General features: G+C 37.5%; 1 protein-coding gene across 1 annotated transcript in view; it reads right to left on the bottom strand.

Moving 5' to 3' along the window:
- LOC143860931 (Transducin/WD40 repeat-like superfamily protein) overlaps positions 1 to 21,714 on the bottom strand; it is a 38,584-nt gene extending 16,870 nt beyond the window's left edge. Inside the window, exons 1-10 of the mRNA XM_077371792.1 lie at positions 21,538 to 21,714; positions 18,727 to 18,839; positions 18,540 to 18,652; positions 15,121 to 15,150; positions 14,888 to 15,030; positions 10,312 to 10,491; positions 9,711 to 9,774; positions 9,487 to 9,594; positions 9,114 to 9,267; positions 298 to 387 (exon numbers count right to left, since the gene is read on the bottom strand). Coding sequence (XP_077227907.1) covers positions 298 to 387; positions 9,114 to 9,267; positions 9,487 to 9,594; positions 9,711 to 9,774; positions 10,312 to 10,491; positions 14,888 to 15,030; positions 15,121 to 15,150; positions 18,540 to 18,652; positions 18,727 to 18,808 — 964 coding nt within the window. The 5' untranslated portion in view covers positions 18,809 to 18,839; positions 21,538 to 21,714. The remainder of the gene's footprint in view (positions 1 to 297; positions 388 to 9,113; positions 9,268 to 9,486; positions 9,595 to 9,710; positions 9,775 to 10,311; positions 10,492 to 14,887; positions 15,031 to 15,120; positions 15,151 to 18,539; positions 18,653 to 18,726; positions 18,840 to 21,537) is intronic.
- Positions 21,715 to 24,117: the final 2,403 nt, after the last annotated feature.

Below are 24,117 nucleotides of genomic sequence, written 5' to 3'. Positions count from 1 at the left end.
ATTTCCATGATTTTACAGGATTTTCAACAAAATCTATAATCGAAACAGACATGTTTCCATTTCCATAGTGACTGATAGGCATACTGAACCTAGCATTTAAATCTTGAATATATACCCACACAATGAACCCTTTGAATATTTAGTCCTATCATGACAAACCAACATCAAATTCAACATGGCTTAGTCTATCAACTCTAGTACACATTAACAAAACATGGACTGCATCACAAATAAGTCACAAGGAAACATATATATTGATATAAATGAAGTGATCTAATAAAAAAGATTATAACTCACCACATGAAGCAATCAGAGGGAGCTCTGGATGCCTTGCTATGGATCTAATGCTTCCACAACACTTACCTATAAAGCACCCCAACAACTTTCCTGCCATACGAAAAGAAAGATTTTTGACAACTTAGTCGTTCAACTCATCAATAGCAAAACAACATAGACATAGGAGTTAAATCAACAAAAAGGAAAAGTTAGCATTACTTTCAAAGAAATCTGTAGGAACATTTTTGAAAGAAAAAACAAATCTGTGAGGGGAACTGAGTGTTATAAACAAAGTTTTCAGGGCATCTCTTTCAAGCATTTTTCTATAAGAAATGCAAAGAGAATAAACAAACTCCTTAGAAACAGATCACTTTGTACTTGAAAATTTTCCATGGAGCTAGTCGAAGAATCTCTTTCGAGTTTCGACAGCCATTTCATGATCCATGCATCCAATAATTGAATTTATATAAACCAAGGCTTAAAACCTCATAACTTTAACACTAACTCAATGAATGCCTACTTCAAATATATTAAAGACCTATATATGTGTGTGTAAAAGCGCAACACAAATCAACAAATTACAACTTCACACTTACGAGCTAATCAATTAAAACTTTGAATGCAAAAGGTTGAATTTTCAAGGACCACAATCACAATTCACAATTTTCATGCCACAATGTGTATGCCATAAACTAGAGCTAAGAGAAGCAAAACCAAAGTAGCAGGATTCGTTCCTGAGGGTGGGGATTCGCGATTCCCAGAATCGCGAATTGGAATCGTAATTCGATTCGATTCCCCAGAATCGGGGAATCCCGAATCGATTGCATCGGAAACGCGAATCCACATTGGGGAATTGCGATTTTGTTTCCACCGGAATCACGATTCTTAATTTTATAAATATGTGTTTTATTATAATAAAATTCGCGGTTTTAGCTAATTAAGATTCGAGAATCACATTATTTGAAACCACTATTCCCATTACGCAGAATCCGTTCTTTAAGTGATGGGAATCGTGATTCCCATATTTTTGACGTGAAATTACTGTTATGACCAGCTTTCAAAGAATAAGGGTTATTTTGGGTGGGGGCTTTGTCGTAATTTGATATAAAACCTTAAAAATTCGTATAAAAGAGGGTTTTGAATCAAACCCTAAAAACCCTTCTCTTTATCTCTTATCCTCTTTCACCGCCCCTCTCATTCCCCCTTCTCTGAAAACCCCTCGCCGTCCGACGACCTTTCTCCGGAAAGAAGAATACGAAGAAAGAAGAAAGAGGAGAAGAAGAACTTTGCAAGTATTTTTTATTTTATTTTTTAAAAGAAAGAAAATGAAAACCCCTCCCTCTCTTAACGGTTTCTGTGGATGGTTTCTCACAGAAACCATTCTCACACAGAATGGTTCATTTTGTGTGAAAATGACCAACCCCCCCCCCCCCCCCCCCCTCAAACGGTTTCTGTTTGGCAGTGATAATAGGGAAGAGTTCTCTCTACCCCTTTCTCCAAACTCTAATCTCATCTCCAGTAAACATGTTAGCACTACCATGTTTTAATTATTGCACAACTGACCTTGTCTTTTTTCTCATTTAATTGTCTTTTCATGTCGTTAAATAATAAAAGCCAAGATGAGTTAGTGCAATTATCAAAACATGGTAGCTCCAATCCAACGTCAGTAGCTTTTGGCTTTTGAGAATTATTAATTTTCTGGAATTTTTATATCAAGTCCAGCATTTTCCAAAAGTACAGTGCAGCCCACTTCATAGGATGATGATGATCCAAACCATTCATTTGTCGGGCCATAACGTGTTGTACCCCATGGATCATCTCTCGATAGGATGACCTAACCCTCTGATCTGTAAACTTTTTTATAATATGCCGTCGTGTCCTTCGGATCATCATGTGAATGAACAATGGGGTACAACTTATTTACATTGTAGCCCAACAAATGAATGGTTTGGATCATCCTAAGAAGTTAGCCCCACTGTCCTTTTTGAAAAAAAACTATACTACACACACACTACATGAGATGTCAATTTTGATTCCAAAAGTGTTTACTGATTCAAAATTGCATTTAGGCCCAATGAATTTTAGAATTTGAGAGTTGAGTTTGAGTTCAAAATTGAATATTATTAGATTGAATGTGCTGATTGTGGCATTGTGCAAATATATTTTTATCAAATATTGTTTATGATTGAATGTGCTAATTTTTTTATCAAAAATAATATTTTTATGATTGTGATTGTGCAAATAAACAGTAGATGGGTTTGATATATTTCTGGGAATGATTAGTATTTGTTTAATTTTTTTTATATTCAAGCTATCCTAGCTTGTCTTTTTAGTATTTAATGGGTTGTGACTGAAAAGGTTCCAACTTCCAACAACCTCTCACAAGCCCGTTGTAAGAAGACAAGAGCATCAGAGTATCAGACTATCAGAGCACAAACTCAATTTGTCAGACTTAATGAGATAAAAAAAGATGGCAGTGATAATATCATTTCCCTAGATATGTGTTGGAAATTATTAAAGGGAAATGATTTTAGCCCAGCCATATTTTGATATTCAATGCTATCCTAGCTTGTCTTTTGAGCTAATAAGATATTGTTTATCATTTGTCATTCGATAATAGTACAAGACTACCTACGAGCCTACTTGGGGCCTTTACGAGTGATGGCGAACGGAATGGCTGAAGTCTCCAACAATAGTTTACTGGCATGGATCAATGGGTTGCATCAAGTGGAAGGTGTTAATCTTGGCATGGTGGGCCTATGCAGCTTATGCAATATTGCCACTGTCCGTGTTGATTGGGGTTGATTCGTGCCGCAATCAGTTGTTGGGATCCAGATTTGCATATGTTTCATTTTGGAATGCAAGAGCTTTGTCTGACTCATGAAGATATTTACATGATGCTCCGCATTTCTCCTGATGGTCCCTTGTTCAAGCCTTCCTTTAAGGATGGCTATGATAAGGTACTGAGCCATCTGATTGGCGTGCCAAAGAAGTCCCTAGCTCACTACCGTCATGCGAGTAGTATCTTCTTGCACAAGCTAGTACAAGTCTTTTCACCAAGTAGAGGACTGGATCAAGAGTATCGTCGTTGCCATGAAAATGCCTTAGCACTATATGCTTATACAATGTTTCTATTTCCGGGCCGATCGGAGTCATCGGAGTTGATCCCGTTATATTTTGTAGACTTGGTTGATCAAATTCGACAAGGTGCAAATCCAGCTCCTACTGTCTTAGCCGAACTTTTTGATAGCCTAGATAGTGCTCGCCGATCTTCTAGATTTGACTTCGCGGGAAGTTCCATCATTCTTTATGTAAGTATTAGATGGTTTATTAAAAATGCTTGAATGATGTGCTTGGTTGTGGATAATTATTATTCCTGACTTTCTTTCTTTTTATTTAGGTTTGGTTAGTGGAGAGATTACGAATTTTGGCTCCACCACCTTTGCCAATACGAGCCTGGACGAGGAGTTTTAATACTCAGGAGGTGTTGGTTTCATTCGATGATACCGCCAGTTGGGCTATATGGCTTGAGGGTCGCGAAAGTAAGGATATTGAGTGGACTCTCCCATGGTTGCCCATTCACTCTGCAGTCCTCGAGACTTCTGGTCAGAAGTGCGTTCGAATATTGGGTTTCTAGAGCACTTCCTTTTACTTGCCTCTGTGGATTTTCCGACAGTACTATGGAGCCCAACATCACATAACGATGATGGATGTTTCGGTACCGGACTCCTTTCGCTCTCAACCCCTGAAGATGAGGACAGTGAATGCGATTGATAGAGACTGGAATCGACAAACCATCATTGCCCTTCAGAACACCCTCACCCGTGGAGAGGTGAACGACTATTTTTGGGAATGGTATGGGACTTGGTGAGGCAAGTGGTGCTCCTGAGACAAGTGGTGCTTCTGGGAGCGGTGCAAGGGGGTGATTTAGTTGTATTTTGATGATGTATTTTGTTGGAGAAACGTCTCGGGTCTATGTAATAGTTAATTACTTAATTATGCTTATGTATTTATGTAATTCTCAAATAGTGATTATGTAATTGGTAGTTAACTTAATTGTTCAATTATTGGTTCTTATCTTTGTAATGTTTCATGTAGTTTTATATTTTGATGAAAGATAAATAGCAAAATGTGCTACGTCTAATTGTTAATAACCCCCGGGAATTCCCATGTAAGACGGTTTGTTGGATAAATCCAATGGATTCAACACTGCGCCATGGGAAACCCAACCCTGACCCTACGCCCTACCCTTGCAAAATAATGAATACCCTCGGGAATTCCCATGTAAGACGGTCTGTTGGATAAATCCAATGGAATCGACACTGCGCCACGGGAAACCCAACCCTGATGACCCTACCCCTACACCTGCAAAATAGTGAATACCCCCGGGAATTCCCACGTAAGACGGTCTGTTGGATAAATCCAATGGAATCGACACTGCGCCACGGGAAACCCAACCCTGATGACCCTACCCCTACACCTGCAAAATAGTGAATACCCCCGGGAATTCCCACGTAAGACGGTCTGTTGGATAAATCCAATGGATTCGACACTACGCCACGGGAAACCCAACCCTGAGCCTACCCCTGCATACCCTTGCATGCATGCATGTAAGACGGTCACAGTAGAAAATATCTATCATACTTAGCCAAATATTTTACAATTTGATTTTGTCAGGGGCAATTGAGAGAAGATGGACGAGACTGTCGACTAAGAATTTCAAGGCCAAGGAGGTATTGGTGATGATGACGTTGTTTTGGAAGGGGACCTAGAATACCACTATGATGAAGAATATGTGGAAGAAGATTATGATGAGGACATTGTGTTGAGTCTGAACCCAAGGTCAGGGACAGTTTTATGGTCACACGTAGCCAAAGGAAGGGAAGCTGGCGAAGGACATGGGGGAACCAAAAAATGAAAATGTAAGCACTGTAAAAAGGTTTACATTAGGACTTATACAAGGGTGAACACACACCTTGTGAAAGCACCAAGAGGTCAAGGTCAAGGAATAGCATATTGCAGTGTAGTTGCAAAAGACAAAGAATTACAAGAGCATATCAGAAGCCAAGTCCAACGAGCAGAGAATTTACCTGGGAGACTGCCACTGAAGAAATCACGGTTAGACGTACTTGGCAAGTCTTCCAGCTCTGGTGGGACTTCTTCAAGGTTGCTGAATCACCAATTGGCAAGTCTTTTAGAGCAAAGGATAGAGACGATGTTGATCATAAAGTGCTGCGATTTTTTGCCACCAATGGGATTCCCTTTAACGTCATCCGATCTCCATATTTTCAAGAGATGATAACTGCTACCAATTCTATGCCTGGATACAAGTTGTCTTCTTATGAGAAAGCAAGAACAACTTTATTGGACCATGAGAAAGAGAACGTAATAAGAGATCTAGGTATTCTAAGAGAAAAATGGCCTGAACATGGGCTTTCTATTGTCTCTGATGGATGGACAAGCGTGAAGAACAAAGCCCTAATTAATGTACTGGAATCGAATATGTTCGGTTCGATGTTTCTCTATGCGCATGACTTCTCTGCCGTGGAGAAATGAGGGAAAAACAATGCAAAGTTTTTGTTGGATGTCATTCAAGAAGTAGGGCATTTTAATGCTGTGCAAGTGGTGACAGATAATGCAGCCAACTGCAAGCTTGCTGGGACAGAGGTTAATAAAGTTTATCCCCATATATTTTGGTCTCCTTGTGTGGTTCACACATTAAATCTGATATTCAAAGACTTGGCCAAGCATAAACACCTTGGTTGGATTGGAGAGGATGTCGTCAAATATATTACCAATCATTCGCAGGCTCTTGCTGTATTCAGAAGCAATTCGAAGTTTTAGTTGCTGAAAGTTGAGAAAACTAGATTTGCAACTCATTATACTACACTTAAGAGACTTCTTGATGTATGGGAGGCGTTGCAGATGACAGTATTGACAGATGATTGGAAATATTGGCTGAATGCTTGCACCGACAAAGTGATGATAGAGAGGGGCGAGATGACAACTACTTGTATAGTCTCTGATGAATTTTGGACGAACATAAGATTGGCATTATTAATTACGAAGCCCATCTATAAAATGATTAAGTTCACTGACCAGGAAGGCTGTCTAATATCAGAAGTGTACGAAGGCATGGACAATATGTTAGGGCAAATAAAAGATAACTTGAAAGATGTGCCTGACATGTACAATCATATTCATGGTATTGTGGTGGAACGATGGGGGAAAATGAATGTTCGAATACATGCCTTGGCTCATGTACTCACTCCAAAATATTATGACCCTGCATATCTCAATATATTCTAGCATCAGGTAAACGAGTCACCCCAGGTACGCAATTATTTCTCGTATTGTGAATTTTCATAATGTAATTGTATTTATCTTCATTCATGTTGCCAACTGATCAATTATTCAATTTTATTTTCAGATAAAGACCCTGAAATCATTGATGATGTTTATGAAGCCATTAAGGATCTCCCCCCTGATGATGAGATGAGTGGTACGATTAGACGTCAATTATATGATTTCATAGGAAGGGTTGGAAGGTTTTCCAGTAAATTTGCCAGGGAGGATGCGAAAGATCCCAAGGCGTCTGTCACCAAATGGTGGAACTTTCATGGAAGTCATGTACCGGAGTTACAGTCAGTGGCCATCAAAATTCTCTCACAGACTATCAGCACATCTTCTGCAGAGAGAGTATGGAGCACGTATAGCTTCATTCACAACGTAAAGCGTAATCGCTTAAATTCATATCGTACTGATACCCTTGTGTACATCCACTCAAATCTTCGACTCCTTCTTTGTTTAGTTTTTTCATGTAATAATTATTTTTCATTACTTATGTGAGATTATTTATTTAATTTGGAATCTATTATTTAAATATAATGCGGCTGCATACAAAGAAGGACCAAATAGGAAATGGGACATCAACCCAGAGCTCCCAGTTATAATGACTCCTCTATCAGAATGGAGGATATGCGATGGCAGGTTCTCGATGATGATTTTCTTACACCTACATTTCGTGCGTCATCTTAGGCATTACCTTCAAGTCCTTCACTTACTATTCGTGACTTAGACGACAATGACGAAGCTGCATGATCTGGGACTCCAAGAGTGGTCAGCAACTCTGAACCTGAAATTGGACGACCATCCAACACTCAAGGTCGTATTACTAGTTTCCTGGTGCGTGGAGAACGTACAGGGGAAGGTGCAATTTCACACTTGAAGAGACATTTAAAATCTTTAACACTTTCAATTTCCCAGTGAAGATATCAGTCTTATAAATATTAATTCATTTATGTAAACTTTTCCTTTACAGAAAATGTAGAAGGAAGAAGAGAAGGAAGAGGACGAACTGATCTTATTTATTCGAAGGGAAAGAGAAAAGCCTAATTTTATTTCTTTTTATTTGAAAATACTAAAGAAATTATGTAATAATTTTGATATTTGGCTTTCGGGAAACTGAATTTTTTGTTAATGGTGGAGTCCGGGGCCTCCTGGCTCCTGAATGAAAAACTGTTATAATTTCGGTATTTGGAAAATCATGTTTATATTTAATGATGTACAGCTGAATGCTTAGATTTTGATTTTCAGGTATTTTTCCTTAAATTTTATCATTTATTAATTTTTTATCGCTCTCCGGCAACTCCCCGGCGAATCCCCGGCGAAAAATCAAATCCCGCTCCCAACCATCCCCGGAGCCCTCGAATCCCACTTTCGAATCCCGAATCGAATCCCGTTTTCGAATCCCGCCCTGGCAACCTTGAGCAAAACTAATAAACTATGAGAATATTAATTACTAATATTAAATTAATATCCAATTACGTTATAGGCCCAATAAACCTCCACATAAAAGGGTAACGACGAGATCCAAGAGGATAAGGAAGAAGAATTTGTTACTTTGCCAAACTCCGAGGATGATGATAAGGGCATTACTTACACTGAAAGGGGAGACGACAATAATGAAAACAACAATGCTAATTTACAACTTTATGGATGATTGATATTTATCATTTGATGTTTTTTAATGACATTTATCATTTGATGTTTGAGTCTATGAGCTTGTATTTTTTATTGTTTTTTAGGCTATTATCCAATATGCATGGGAAATAGATAATTTTCTTGTGACAACTTTGTTAACAAATGATTCATGATTATGATAATGAATAATCAATCATGGTAGAGTTTCGGTTTAAATTAATGGATTTGGATGGGAAATGGATAATTAGTCATTTTACTATTGTTTCTTTCGTTTATAATTTTTTTCTGTTTTGCATGTAAATCTGAAAAACTTTTACGATTTACAATCTGATACGATTTGACCCCTATGGCAATTTATGATCCAGGTCATATACATTTTTAATGATCCGGGTCATATACATTTAGAACTTTGCTCATATACACTTTGGTTGATTATAATGTAATTTATTTACAATTAGATACGATTTAACCCCTATTGCGATTTATGATTCAGTTCTAATTTTTAGAACTTTGCTCATATACACTTTTAGGTGATTATATTGGAATTTATTTTTAAAATTTTATTTTCTCAACTCAATTTGGAATATCAAAGTATGAGGAAAGCACATGAGATGCCTTGTGTTTGTGTTCGAAATTGCAAGCATGCCAGTATCCAATTTATAGGACATGGAACGACCAATGCACTTTTGTCAGGCATGTCATTGCAGACATAATATGCAGTGAGTAATTTTAAAGGAAGCTACGGAACATTATATAACAGAAAAATACAAGCAGTAATATACCGCAATAAATTGAAGATACAGAATAGGTAGCCTAAATGCTTACTATTTAGATTTTATCATAAATGCACTTACCTGTACGCATGTCAAAAGAAGCAAGGTCACCAGATCCAGTTCCTAAATAGATTGTATGGCCGTCCAGATCCTCAGTGACTACCTTAATTGGGGATGTTCGGAAATCAAATGAAAGGCAAGGCCTTCTTTGTGCAGAAATATCATAAAGACGAACCTGTTACAGTAGTACAACTATAAAAGCACCATCCCACAAAGAAAAAGCTTTAAAGAGGTCAACACTTATAAAGGTCTAAGCCGGATAAACTTCATTGTACGAGATCAAAAGATCATACAAACAAATACACACCAATATATCAAAACTTGTATTTATTTATTTATTTTTAATAGAGAACCAAATACAGGCTCTAATAAGAAACTTTATTTAAAAAATTACCTGATGATTGTTGGTGCCAGCCACTATCTTACGATGATCTTCTTTATTAAGGAATGTTGCAGCAGTAAACCAAGTAGGAGTAAATATATCAAGGCTGTTGCGTGGAGGCTTCACAGAGGCCATGTACAACAGATTAAATATAGCATCAATTTATTTGAAGAGAATAATAATACGAATATTATTAATTAAAATTTAAATGAGTACGTAGAGATTAAAAGTCTCACAGGTTTTGCAGCCCAGATCTTACTACACTTGTCAACATCCCAGACATTAACTTCGACACCCTTCCTGAGAAAAGTAAGGGAAAAAGTCACCACATACAGTGGGCAAGCTACCAGAACATCATTTTATCATATTCAAAACTTTAGGCCAGGTTGTTTTTTTTTTTTTTAAATGGTAAACTGTAGGCCTGTTTGGCAACCATGAAATTATTTTTCATGGAATATTAGCTTACCATGTGTTGAGAGAGGGCTAGAGAGAGTGGGAGAAGGAGAGAATTGAGAGGGCATGCATGGGGAGATGTTGTCAAGGGGCTGGAGAACAAGGAAAGCACAAACTCTATTTTGAGTAGAGTTTTGATTTTCACTGTTTTTCAGCTACTTCTCACCCTCTCCTCACTCATGCCGTCTCAATTTTCTCCCTCTCTCACCCTCCTTGTCCCTCTCCCACCACTTGAAAAACTAATATTCATTGGAAAAACTTTCATGGCAGCCAAACATGGCTATATTGAGAAAAAAAATCCCTCAAGCTAGTAGTAGTAAAAACCCATAAGAGAGATTATAGATCAAAACATTACTATCATTGGATTGCCTACTAAGAACTCACCCTCCAAATAAGGCATAGTTCTCACTCCTGTCTACTGACGAACATAAAATTTTACCAGCAACACATACACTCCATGTGGTTGGAGAATCAGAAAATGCAGAATCTACAGATACATCGCCAATTTCAATGGACCTCAAGCTTGCATTTCCTTTCATTGTACATGAAAGAAATGTACTTGACCTGGTAAAAAATAATTTCAATCAGTGGCAAGAAGCTTCTCGAGGGAAAACAAGAAAAAAGATAATTATGGAAGAAAATATTATACCAAGAAAGTACCATGAAAAAACAACAACAACAATGTTAAGGTCGTGCAACCCTTATCACAATTATGGCTTTGAACAACAAATTTCCACGTGCCAATTAGGGAGAAAAAAGAAAAACTAAAAAGAAAGGAAGAATGGTAGCGAAACTCGACCATAGGGAATGAGTTTTTGATTTGTCAACGATACAAGTGGATGGGCATACGTCAGATTAATTATAGGTTGCTCTTGGTTCTCCAATAGATGCCTTTTGATCAAAACAAGTTTGACTCGCTAGGGGTCTTCCCTCATCTCCAGAAACCCAAAACCCAATCAGATGTGGTCTCAAGACTACCCTAGCCGCAACCTTTTCCTTTCAGAAAAAACTTATTCAAAGCTAAATCGCCTAAATTTCTACCAAACATCACCCACTATCTCCAATTGAATGCTTTAATACAAAACAATTTAACTCATTTAATATTTTCTTCTCTTTATCCAGCAACCAAAAAACCCACAGAGATGAGGCCTGCAAGAAAGCTTCTTCAAAGCTAAATCACCTACATTTCAAGCAAACCCTAGTTGTATATGAATTTAATTTATTTTCGGATTGTCCAACAGCAGGGAGGAGTTGTTTCCTTGCTCCTCAATCTTCGAGAGAAATTATGGCTGGCAAGAAATCGAGCATCCAAAAAGCAGAGGAAATAGCTCATAGTAAGTTAAGTTCCTGTCAGATAATTTTTTTTACTATTTATGGAAAAGTTGCAATCTAAGAAGCACGGGTACGTAATGGGGTGCGGGTACGACACGACACACGGCTACGTGGGTCGTGATTTTCCAAAAAAACCGGGTGCGGGTACGCCGAATATAATATACTTTCCAAAAAAGTGTTTCTGAGCTAGAGATCAGATAAGCTATCTGAGCTCGAGGGTCAAAAACTCATGTGGGCCCATATTTTTTATCCAAAGCATTCATTTGAAAGGCCCTTATATGGATAGGGTGTGTACCAAAAATCAGGTCCATAGGATCATCCTAACCCATCCAAAAGTGGAGGGAAAAATGGACAGATACTGTTTCTCCACAGATCTGCCCTTTTTTTCCCTCCACAAATCAGGTCCATAGGCCCATATTTTAGTTGTTTTAACCCCCCCCCCCCCCAAATATTTTAAAAATCCACCCCCTATTTTTGGTTTTTTTCCCCCTTAAAAAAATGGTTTAAAACGTGTCAGGTGCGCCGCCCGAGGTGCACCCGACACGGGTGCGGGGGGCTCGGGAGAGTACCCGTGCTTCCTAGGTTGCAGTGAAACCATACTTTAGAGATGACTATCTATTTGTTAACCGAAGCAAGAACTTTTTATCATACCAAAAAAATTGCAGAGATCGGCTAAAACAAGGATTTTAGACCTCTTGAAGGGTTGGAGTTTGATGCGCTTTATGAGGCAAGTTGTGACAGCTTGGGAGGTCCAATTATGCATCAAGTGGAGTGATTATTTGATATGAAGGAGGATAGGACCCCGAGCACAGATGGATTACATCTTACAATCTTCTGCATGTGTTAGGAGGTCATTAGAGAAGATATCATGAGAAAATTTGATGCTGAGCAGATAAGGTTTCCTGGATACACCATCAATAAGAAAACTGATTTCTTCCACAACCACAGCATTGTGAACACTAGATGGGAATCTAATGGAATTCACAGCTTGGTGGTAGTTGGAGATTGGATAGAGGATCTTGAATGTATTCCCCATGATCTGGAGTTTTACATGGCTCTCTACACAACTTCCCCACATCTCGATGTGGGTTAAAGTCTTTTTCTATAATATCGTTGTGTAAAAGTGGTCGGTCAGTGTTGCTTCTGACTGAGGACACGTTTTGACCAGGAGTCTTGCACCACATGTCGGCGCCTTTAGCTTGAAAATGTTTGGGTTCCCCCTTCCAAAACCTAACTTCAAAACTTGTACGCATAGTTTCAAAACTCCGTGTCATCGTGCTCCCCCGAGTCGAATCTCTTTTACCTCATCCTCGTCCTTGTCCGAGTCTGTGTTTTGTCCTACAAAGTCAATCGAAACTCCTTTGATTCTCCCGGATTATGACCGTGTCAACTGACTACTCGCCGCATCGACCGAGTACTCGACCGTCAATTCGACTACGATTTGATTTGGCCGCGTTTTGAAACACTGCTTGTACCCGACGTTCTAGCCATAGGATTGAGGGATATTCTACAATTATGATCAGACTGTGCATCCTTTGCATTGGAAACCATAGAGGGCCTTAGATCACTAGCGATGATGGCCGTTGGATTACTGTCCATGCTCGACGGAGTCATATCTGCCATACGTTCAAAACTTGAACCTATGCAAAACCTACATGTCATCATCAGCTTCCTCCAGATTGCCCTGGAACATCAAGCTTGAAGCACCATCGAAACAAGATAAATCGTCTACCATTCCTGCCCGAAGATACAGCCACGCAAAAGGATCTTTGACCGGATGGATCTATATCCACTGTTGGAGCGGATTCTTCTTCGCTTCTGACCATCGCCACTGGTCTCCAACACAAATCCTCACATCATAGTGTAAAATTTGCTATTCTCACTTCAAGGTTTTCACTTATGACATGTCCATTCTACAAACTTTAATGAATTCCATATCGATTTCAACCACTTGTCCGAAAATGGACACAATGGCTAAAGCAGTCACTACGAATGAGGCAGGCAAAGGAATCCAAAGGATAAACACCCATATCAACTTGGCGCCAGATGAGCAAGCTGGTACCAAGGATTTCAATGTCGGTTTTCGTTGTTGGCCACAACCGAAGCCGAAATTTTCCAGTTTCGGCCGAATCATGTAAAATTCGGTAAAAAATCTTGTAATTGTTTTAAATTTCGGTGGAAATCTTAAATTTTCGGAAGAAATTTTACAATTGGTGGAAATCTTGTAAACAACCTGAAATATCGGAATTTCAGCAAAAAGAATCCTGTAAAAAAAACACGATTCAATGTACTTTCGGTGTCGATTTGGACCAAAACAGAAATATTTCAGCCGAAATTTAAAACTATGGTTGGTACAATGGGTAAAGTCTATCCATTACTCCTCCCCTTGCTGCTCGTCCCATTCAAAGTATGAGCACTGCCTCTTTCTCTTCTAGTAGCCTAGTCCGAGAAGTTTGGGGTGATCTCGTAGTTCCTACGGGGTGGATACGATGGGGTCGGTTCATTGATTTTCCTTCATTCTGCCACATTTAGCTAAAAGGATCGAAAGGAGAAAGTACCGAGAAGTTTGGGGTGATGTTGTAGCTCCTACAGGGTGGATATGAATATACGATGGGGTCGGTTCATTGATTTTCCTTCATTTTGCCACATTTAGCTAAAAGGGTCGAAAGGAGAAAGTACTTCAAGTTGTTCACAAGGGCCAACTTGATCCTCTTCATCAAGGATTCCAGATGACAGAACCCCCAAGGATTGGGATATTCGCCCATCAAAGAGGTATGTGAGCTGGATTCAGAATGCCATTCCATTAGACAGTTCAATCCATATATGGTGTGGATGTTGGAGCATTGAGATGACTTTTCCTTACGATTCAACCAGATATATCTTTTTCATTCCATCAAAATCGACTTTACGCTATAGATGCTTATGACCACCCCTTCGGTGCCCTGAGGCAATGCCTCTGGCAATACAGCCTTTACCATAATGATGCCCACAGTTATCCAAAATTTCATTACCCAGCTTATATCCTTGCAATTCTCCGATCAGGTAAAGCATCAAAAGTTTACATTTCGTCTGCAACATTTTTTGATTTATTATGATTACCGGTTCTTCCTTTGTCATTAAGACAGTCGCAATGCTTCTTCTACCTTCTCTGTTCATCTTGTCAGCTCTCTATGGGTGTTTTTACTCAGTTCCTTTCTTACCGCACTCGGGTTTTTCTCTTCCACTCCACGCTCAAAAGTTTGCATTGTTTCTTTGCTGCCTGTTGAACTACAAGACATGTTCCACGCCTTCATTTCTTCATCTTTTCTAGACCAAATTTCTAAGCAAATTTTGCATTTGCTTCAGAAGTAGTAATTTGGGGATCTACATCTTGAGCAGAACCATCTTGCTCTCTGACCATTCAAAAAAAAAAACATCATGCTCTCTCTTCATCAATTCTGAATTTCTTACACCTTTCATCTCTTTTGATTTTTCATTTTTACCCTCAACATGTTATGATTTAAACATAAAGAAAGAAAAAATTAGAGTTCCTAATGAATCTAAAACCAAAGATCAGCTATTTGCATGTAATAGTCACTTTGCTAGAAAGAAAAGCCTAACAAATTCAAGCAAAACACAAGTAAATTACCTGGACTTTACCTCCGTCCTTTCTGTTTTGAAAAGATGCAAGCCAACAATAAGGTCATCTTCTGGAATATGACCAGCATTACCAGCTTCACTAACTTTGGTTGCAACAAGAACATCTCCATTCAAAGGATTAAGCACCTCAACCTGTGATTCGTACCCCAATACCAAATATCATCCAGAGAAGGGCTTCCCCAAGCTGAAAGGTATAATAACCAGAGCCAAGGAGAAACTTACCAAACCATTTTTCCTCGCAACAGCCAACAACTGCAAAATTGATTCCAAACTTTTATGGTTAAAAAATTGGAGATGGCCATTATTTTCATATAAAGATTGAGCAGCTATGGAAACAAAAGCAGATAAAATTCTTTAGAGTATATATCAATCTCAAGGCGTAATGTTGTTAGATAGCTCGTTAATTGCTAAGATACAAAAATCAATAAAGAAAATATTTTGGTGAGTTCAGATAGGAAAAAATTAATAGAAAAAAGCAAGATTTACATACAAAGAGGAAATGCATGGCCCCAAGGATGGGCCCAATAAGACAAGCCGGCGCATGTCATGCCAAGGAACTACTTCCCTACGATTTAAACTAAAATTGGCAGACAAGCAAAGTTTCCTTATTCGTGAATATGACAAAAAAAGAAAGTCTTCATAATTGCTTAACAATGAGTTCATTTCTCTACAATAATGTGAGAATTTACAACAAAGACAGGAGATCTTCCTAAGCCAATTTCTTTTCAAAGATTAGTTTCTTAAGCCAATCAATGAATTAACTTTGAATCTCATTCAAACTGCTCATAAACCAATTTCTTTTCAAAGATTACTTTCTTAAGCCAATCAATCACTTAACTTTGAATCTCATTCAATCCGGACTTGCTTGAACTTTAAACCCCCAAAGAGTTTGACTCCTTTCCAAGCAGCTCCAATTTCCACATCTATAGGCTGACTTTCACCAGCAAAACTAGCATATGCCAAAAATAACTTAGGCAAAAGACACAGGAACCACTCCGCCATAACCAAAGCACTTCAACTTTCTGGAATTAGAGAGAGGTCTTTCAGGAAGGGCATGGGGATAAAAGGAAAATCAACCAAGGGGTGGAAATCCCTGAAAGAACTATAGGAATTCATACAACTATTAGCAAAATCGGGATTGTCAGAACTTCCATTGCATTATCATTCCATTCCTAGTGCTCCAAAAAGTTCTTATTTTAGCAAAGACAGCCATATGTTATTGTACACAGGCTTTAAATTGAATTGGTAATGTAGTACCTAATTTGCACTTCTAGGGAGGGGGAGGGGGGGGTTACTACATTGATAGAGATCCCAACTTCCAATTGCTCAGGAACAACTGTTACATTCTACTTTATTAGAATAGCTCTACTTATCCACCTGAACCTCCCTTTCAAGGGGTGTGCTTCGTGACCTTGAACTAGCACAATCCATTTGGAATACAGTGCAAAATTCATCTTTTTAGGCCCAGTATTTTGAATTGATATGTTAGATACATATGGATCATCTTTCGTAACTTATCTCTCTTTTGTCATTTGTCAATCAATCTTTCCTTTTATCTTTATGCTTTCTTTTGCTCCTTGATGACCAAACAATTGGATCTCTCATAACCATCCAATTTCTCTCTCCTTTTGCCACTCCTTTCGGATTTCATCATCAAAATTCTTCAAAAATATCCCTTCAATTACTCCTGGGCTGTGAGTATCCACTCTATCATTTTGAAATAATTGATTGATAAAAGGGAAATTTTGTCCCAAAATTTAAATAATATTCATTACTTCAAGTGTTTGCATTCACTGAAAGGTCCATGGTCTATCCTATGACAATAAAACAATCTTTGCAGATCATACAATTCTCAAGGCTCTGGGATAGGAATTTCGATAAGACCCCATAGCTCATTTTCAAGATTGATAGCAAGAGAATATCATTATCGTTGTTGGATGCTCCAAAGAGTTCACATTTAAGTAAAAGAATCTGAACAGCATAACTGCAAAGCCGAAAGAACACATCAATTTCTTCTATTGTCAAGATTATGAAACACATCCAATGATGCCCTAGCTCGAGAAAGTTTAATATTTTCTAACTGAGCAATGTAATAGAATAAAAAAACAAATGATACTTATTACGCACATAATAAGTTCATCTCTTCATAATACAATGTACAATTTTTGGAACGGTATACCAAAATTCTACAAGATTCTTGCATTGTAGTTGAGCCCTTGGTTATTTTCAGATAGTTGGCAAGTAAAAGTATAACAAACCAAGGCAAAATGCCTTACAGAAAGAACAATAGCAATTCATGCACCTCCTGGCAAAATCAAGACTGGCATTGCACTGTTGTTGAGCAATGCCAGATATTTGAGTATGGATGTCAAAGTGTTTCATCAGAGAAGAAGAAGAAGAACACACTCTTACCATTGTAATTCTTTGGACCATAAAACACAAAAAATGATGACTTTCTACCATTGTATTTCTTTGGATCATAAAACACAAAAAATGATGCTTTATCTTGAAAATGGTTTAATATTTTAAAGTTGAACACTAACAGAACAGATTTTAGCCCTATCACTTGTGGTTACTCCCGATCCTAAGCACTCTTTTTCCATTCATAGAGAGATCCAATCATCAAGATCAATAACATTAAGACATACAATAAGCTCGTCTCTTCTAAATATGGTGTAAAATCATTTGGTAGAAATAGTACTGTTTTTGTATGGCTCCTGACTTTGGGGTGGAGCCCATTGCTTATTTTCTAGATAGGTAGTGAGGTCTATACCAAAAACCAATAACAGCAACTCCATATTGTCATTGAATGTTTCCTAGAATTTACGTGTAAGCATGGAAAACTGATAGTTTATAATAAAGGCGTGAAAGAATGCCCTAGATTCTATAATTATGCATGAAAGAATGCCCTAGATTCTATAAAAAAAAAAAATTTGAATGACGTAGATTATAAAATTGTTATTCTAAAGATTATGAAAAACAATTGATGATGCTTTAGCTTAAGACAAGTTTCAAATTTCCAAACTAACCGATGAACAGAAGAAATGCATGACGCTTAAAAGGAATTGAATAATCTCAACTTTTCTTAATACAATGCACATCCTTTACTGTTTTAAGCAGATGCAGTATTTCCTTGCCGGGCTCTTCAACTGGAGTGGACCCCTTGCTTATTCTCAGATAGCGAGCAAGGGTAGTTCATACACCTAATGGAAAATCAAAAAATCTATTTCGTTGTCATTGTTGGAAGCTCCAAAAAATTCATATTGGGGCAGGGGTGATTAGATTTAAACAAGAAGACTCAGAAGAATGCCACATTCTTGAGATTTTCCAAGATTAGAGTGGAAACTCGTGCTTATTTTACAAAAAAGGGGAGTGTCTCCAGATATGGAAAATACTGTGTTAGGGCTCTCCCATCAGTATGAACTAGTTCCACAACCTATAGCAATTTAACAGGCAATTTTTGGCTAATCTGAATTGTTATCAGTTAAAATAGCACCACTGACATAAACATTTGAAGTAATCATAGCAAAATGCACCTGTCCATGTACTTAAAATAGTTCAATAATTTCCCACAAAGTACAACCACCAATTTCACATACTTCAAATAGACAAATGAAGTTCACACTACAGAGATGACATACCGGATTAGTCTTGCGGTCAACAATGGAAGCTGCAAGCACGCATTGGGATGAATCAGGAGCACCCCATCTCTCAACCACCGTGGGTGTCCCTTGCTTGCCACGAACTTCGACAACTGCCTCCAAAGCACAACACTTAATAGTTGAACTGAAGGAAAAATGTTGAAGAATAACAATAATAATCTGTTACCTTTAACAAGACCAAGAACATCAAAAGTCAAGGCTCTGAGGGGAGGGCAACCAGGAGACTCAACTACACTGGTACGTGGCATCTTATTATTCCACCTTCTCCCTCCTCACCACCTGAAGATACACATTGAAGATTATTAACTTCTGACACAATGGAAAAAAAATTCTTCTTAATGTGAATATAACAAGGAAGACAATATATATATATATATATATATAGAGAATACGGTTCCTGCGGGTGCCCTCAGGAAAGTTACCTGCGGTGATGAATTAAATAATAGCGGTGATGAATTAAATAATAGCGGTGGCGTGAGCTCATGTGCGCAAATGAATTAAATAATGTGAGAGTGCGTTCTATGAAAACAGTAGTGTTGATATTTTAATCTTTCTTATTTTATAATAATGTGCTACCAAGCTTCTCCTCTTGGCAAGTGGCAATGGTGGTGCAAAGATGCGCCAGATGGCAAATGGTGCTAGCAAAAAACGTAAAAACGTAATCATTAAAATTATGAAAAAAATACGAATAAAATATATAAGGTTATGACAATTACCGTAATAAAATACATAAGTTTATGACAATTACTGAAAGAAACACATATTTAGAATAATTGTGACAAGAGTGCTTCGTACCCACTAAGAAATAGTGGGTCCCAAATTCGATTGACTCGCATGGTTGCAATCCAAACCGTCAATCGAATTTGGGACCCACTATTTCTTAGTGGGTACGAAGCACTCTTGTCTGAACTATCTGCCGCATGGTTGCAATCCAAACCGTTTATTTAGCTCTTAACCCAAAATCAGAATGATTTGAGGATCTGACAGTCTAAAAGATGCATTTTTAGCCATTGGATGTAAAACATTGGTCAATTTGTTTCACTCCCTGTGAGTTCAATATGAGATTTGGGTTGTTTTCAATACAATTATATGAGATTTGGGCTGTTTTCAATACAATTAGGCCACATGATGAGCGATGGGGATCACATACACGTCATCCATGTGTGCGTAAGATGTCTTGTGTCTTGCTAATATTAGCAGTTCAATTATAGGGGATGTTTGTATGCATGGAAAACTTGTAATAATTATTCTAAGTAAGTGTTTCTTTTATTAATTGTCATAAACTTATGTATTTTATTACGGTAATTGTCATAACCTTATATATTTTATTGGTATTTTTTTCATAATTTTACAATTTTATAACTATTTCTAGGTAATGTTTCATTTAAAACTTTATACTTTACCTATTTTACTTCTCTGTGTAATGATTACGTTTACGTTTTTTTGCTAGCATCATTTGCCATCTGCGCGCATCTTTGCACCACCATTGCCACTTGCCAAGAGGAGAAGCTTGGTAGCACATTATTATAAAATAAGAAAGATTAAAATATCAACACTACTGTTTTCATAGAACGCACTCTCACATTATTTAATTCATTTGCGAACATGAGCTCACGCCACCGCTATTATTTAATTCATCACCGCAGGTAACTTTCCTGAGGGCACCCGCAGGAACCGTATTCTCATATGTATATATATATATATATATATATATATATATATATATATATATATATATAGTGTGTGTGTGTGTGTGTGAGAAAACATAAAATTTAAATTGGGTCGTGATATTGGCACTGCCATGTTTTACTATTCGCACAAAGTCAGTTGTCTTCTCTTTTTTAATGGGCTTGTGATCAATGTTCTGAAAATCGGAATCGTATCGTAAATCGTAAGAGGGGTCGAATCGTATCGAATCGTAAATCGTAAGATTTTTTCAGATTTATATATAAAAATCAGTAAAAATTAATAAAAAATAGGAAAAATTACTAATAAGAATAAAAAGAGCAATTATCAATTTTCCATTCAAAACCATTAAAATAAATAACATGAAATGCTTGATAAGCACTTAACTGATTGTCATAACTCATAAGTAAAATTAATTAACCATTCATAACTCAGTTCAAACAAACATAATAGAGCACACGGCACGGCACACCCTTGTTTGTTTTAGATTAAAATCGGAACTTCTATTATTGATTAAAAGCTCTGTTTGTTTTGGATTTTGAGAACAGATTGTGAGTACATAACATTAACAGATTATTTGACCCCAAATTAAACGTAAATTTGGGTCTAATAATCAGTTTTGCACATGAAATCAGTTCTCAAAATCCAAAAAAAACAGAGCCTTTTAATCAGTTTTGGACTATAAATCAGTTCTCAAAATCGTGAACAAACAGAGCCTAAAAGGGGTCAGTACTATTTGTTTTGGATTTTAAGAACTGATTAGAGTCCAATCGGTTCTCAAAAGCCAAAACAAACAGAGCCTAATCAGTTTCAGACTCAATCGGTTCTCAAAAGCCAACACAAACAGAGCCTAATCAGTTTCAGACTCAATCGGTTCTCAAAGCCAACACAAACAAAGCCTAATCAGTTTTGTACTCTAAATCAGTACTCAAAATCTAAAACAAACAGAGCAAAGGGTCAGCCCTATCTGTTTTCGATTTTAAGAACTGATTTGAGTCGAATCAGTTCTCAGAATCCAAAGCAAACAGAGCTGATCAGTTTTGGACTCCAAATCAGTTCTCAAAATGGAAAACAAACAGAGCAAAGGGTCAGCCCTATCTGCTTTGGATTTTAAGAATTGATCGGAGACGAGTCAGTTCTCAAAATCCAAAACAAACATAGCCTAATAATCAGTTTTAGACTAAATTAGTTCTCAAAATCGAAAACAAACAGAGCCGGAGAGATGGAGAAGGTAGGAGGAGAAAAAAAACAGAAAACAAAAACCAAAAAAGATGAAATATAGAGAGCTTACGTAAAACCGAAGTGGGTTTGGTAGCTTTCTTCTTTTCCTTTTCTTCCTTGTCTCGTATTCCACTCTTTCTTCTTCTTCTTGCTTTGAACGAATGAAGGAGATTGGAACCCTAAGATCGAAGTGGGTTTGGGCTTTTTTTGTGCTTTTGTAACCCTAAAGGCGTCGTAAACAAGAGAAGTCGAGAGAATGAAAAGATTAAGTCGTAAAAACCCTTTTACGTAAAGTAGTGGGGCCCACTTTATTTAAAAAAACAGATTCTGGATTGAATCAGACAATTCACTTGCATCATACGATTCACGATCGAATCGTACGATTCCAACTTGAATCGTACGATTCAATCCAAAAACAATTCAAGCTAACGATTTAAATCGCGAGGTGATTTGAATCATACGATTCGAATCGAGAATCGTACGATTTTGACAACGTTGCTTGTGATAGCTTTTTAGGAACTGTAATAACCTTTGAGAGCTGTTTAATTTTTTATTTTTAATTTTAATTTTCAAGACAGCTGTTTAAATAATAAAAGACATGATGAGTAAGTGCAGTTATAAAAATATGAGAGTGCTAATATCAGTAGCATTTAAATTTGATCTCCAGGTTAGCATTTCTCTTCACATTTTCTACTATCTTCTCTTTAAAACAGTACGCAGCCATGAAAGAAACACAGACAGAGCCTGAAATCATTCATCATTTAAATAATAAAAGACAAGATGAGTTAGATCAATTATAAAAATATGGCAGCGCCAATATCAATAGCCTTTAAACTTGATCGTCAGGTTGGTATTTCTCTTCACATTTTCTTCTATCTTCTCTCTACAACAGTGAGCATCCATGAAATAAACATAAACAGAGCCCGAAATCATTCATCGTTTAAATAATAAAAGATAAGATGAGTTAGTGCAATTATCAAAATATGGCAGCGCCAGTATCAATAGCCTTTAACATTTTCTTAGATCATCTCTTTAAAACAGTACGCATCTATGAAAGAAACACAAACAAAACCCGAAATCATTCATCCTTAAATCTGCCCAATTTTTTGCAATCCAATGCCACCATAAATTTTCATAAGCCTCTAACAACAAGCACAAACATTTGAAATTCAAGAATTTAACAGTTTCACAAACTAAAATGAGCGTATTATTTGCATTACAAAAGCGTTGTTAGATTCCATTAATCTCAAACTGTCAAAGCATGTATTGCTGCAAAATTATATAAATTTAATAGCTATGCATTGAAACTCGATCAAACAACAATTGCAGAAATTGGAAACAAATAACCAACTTTGAGAGAAACTAATATTTTGAAAATTAAGAAGTATCATTGATTTGCAGAGTAGAGAAAAACCTCGCAGCCGCTAAGGAAGAAGAGAGAATAAAGAAGCCCTAAAAGCAAACAGGAGAAAGACCGAGAAGAAAGAACTTTGTCAAAAAAGGTTATGGTTTTGGTGCCGCTCGAGACAGATTTCAAGTTAGGGTTTATCGCAGAGAGAGAGCGATAGAGACTTTCGCGTGTTTTTTTGTCGCAGCTATTCGCATTATACGGTGCTTATGGGTCTCACTCCCACGCTATTCTCCATTAAAAATCGCCCCCTCCCATCATAAAAAACACCCCCCCAGCCCCCCCCCCCCCGGCCCGTAGTACAACAGATAAGCCACAGCAGGTGCAAAACGAATATGGGAAGTTTGAACAGGGTTGGGCAAGGGTTTTGAAAAACCCGACCCTCTTGCAGCCCTAGGTCAGCATATATTCTGAAAACTACAATTAAGCCCACCTTGTTCAAAGATCCAGGCCATTCAATTGGTGGACCCCAATGGTATTAGATCATGCCCCAAAAAATATCTCCATTGGATGATCCTACCCCTCTGTAGAATTTTCTATAGATCAATGAGTTAGGATCACCAACCACGAAATGATTTAGATGAGTTAGGATCAATGAGATGAATTTCGTGGTACGGCGTATTTACATTGCAACCTAACAACCAGTGCTCTGTTTGGTTGCCGGGTTTTTTTTGTTCCCGGGAGTTATGTGGGAGAAAAAAATACCCTGGTAGATAGGTGGGAAAAAAAAAGTCCTGGAAGTATCCTGGTAAAATAAAAATCCCATGTTTGGTTATGTGGGAGAAAAAAATACCCTGGGAGATATGGTGGGAGAAAAAAAAACCTTTGTTTGGTTGCTTGAACTGTTGGGTAGAAAAAAATTCTTCTCAAGCTTATTTTTGGTTCTTGAGTTTATTTTTGTTCCTGGGGTTATCTTGGGATGGGATGAAAAGGCAATCATTACAAAAGTGGGATTAAAAAATTCACCCCACAAGTAATCATTACAAGAGTGGGGTTAAAATAAACCTAGTGCTAAAAGGCAACCAAACATGGGATGGGACCAAAATTTAACTTACTCTCCCACAAAACTCCCAGGCACAAAAAAAACCCGGCAACCAAACAGAGCAAATGAATTAGATCTTTGAATAAGTTGGGGTATGCTCTATTTTAAAACAAAAAAAATACCGACGTACAAACACCGTATAACACATTTATTAGCAATGAACAAAAAACACATATTTATTAGAAAATTCATTGCAAACC

Source organism: Tasmannia lanceolata, unplaced genomic scaffold, assembly GCF_043159265.1.
Source record: "Tasmannia lanceolata isolate RefF3 unplaced genomic scaffold, GAP_Taslan_0.1 ptg000037l, whole genome shotgun sequence".
Taxonomy (NCBI): domain Eukaryota; kingdom Viridiplantae; phylum Streptophyta; class Magnoliopsida; order Canellales; family Winteraceae; genus Tasmannia; species Tasmannia lanceolata.
Note: the sequence above shows the minus strand (reverse complement) of the source record. Positions and strands in the feature narration are given on the sequence as shown.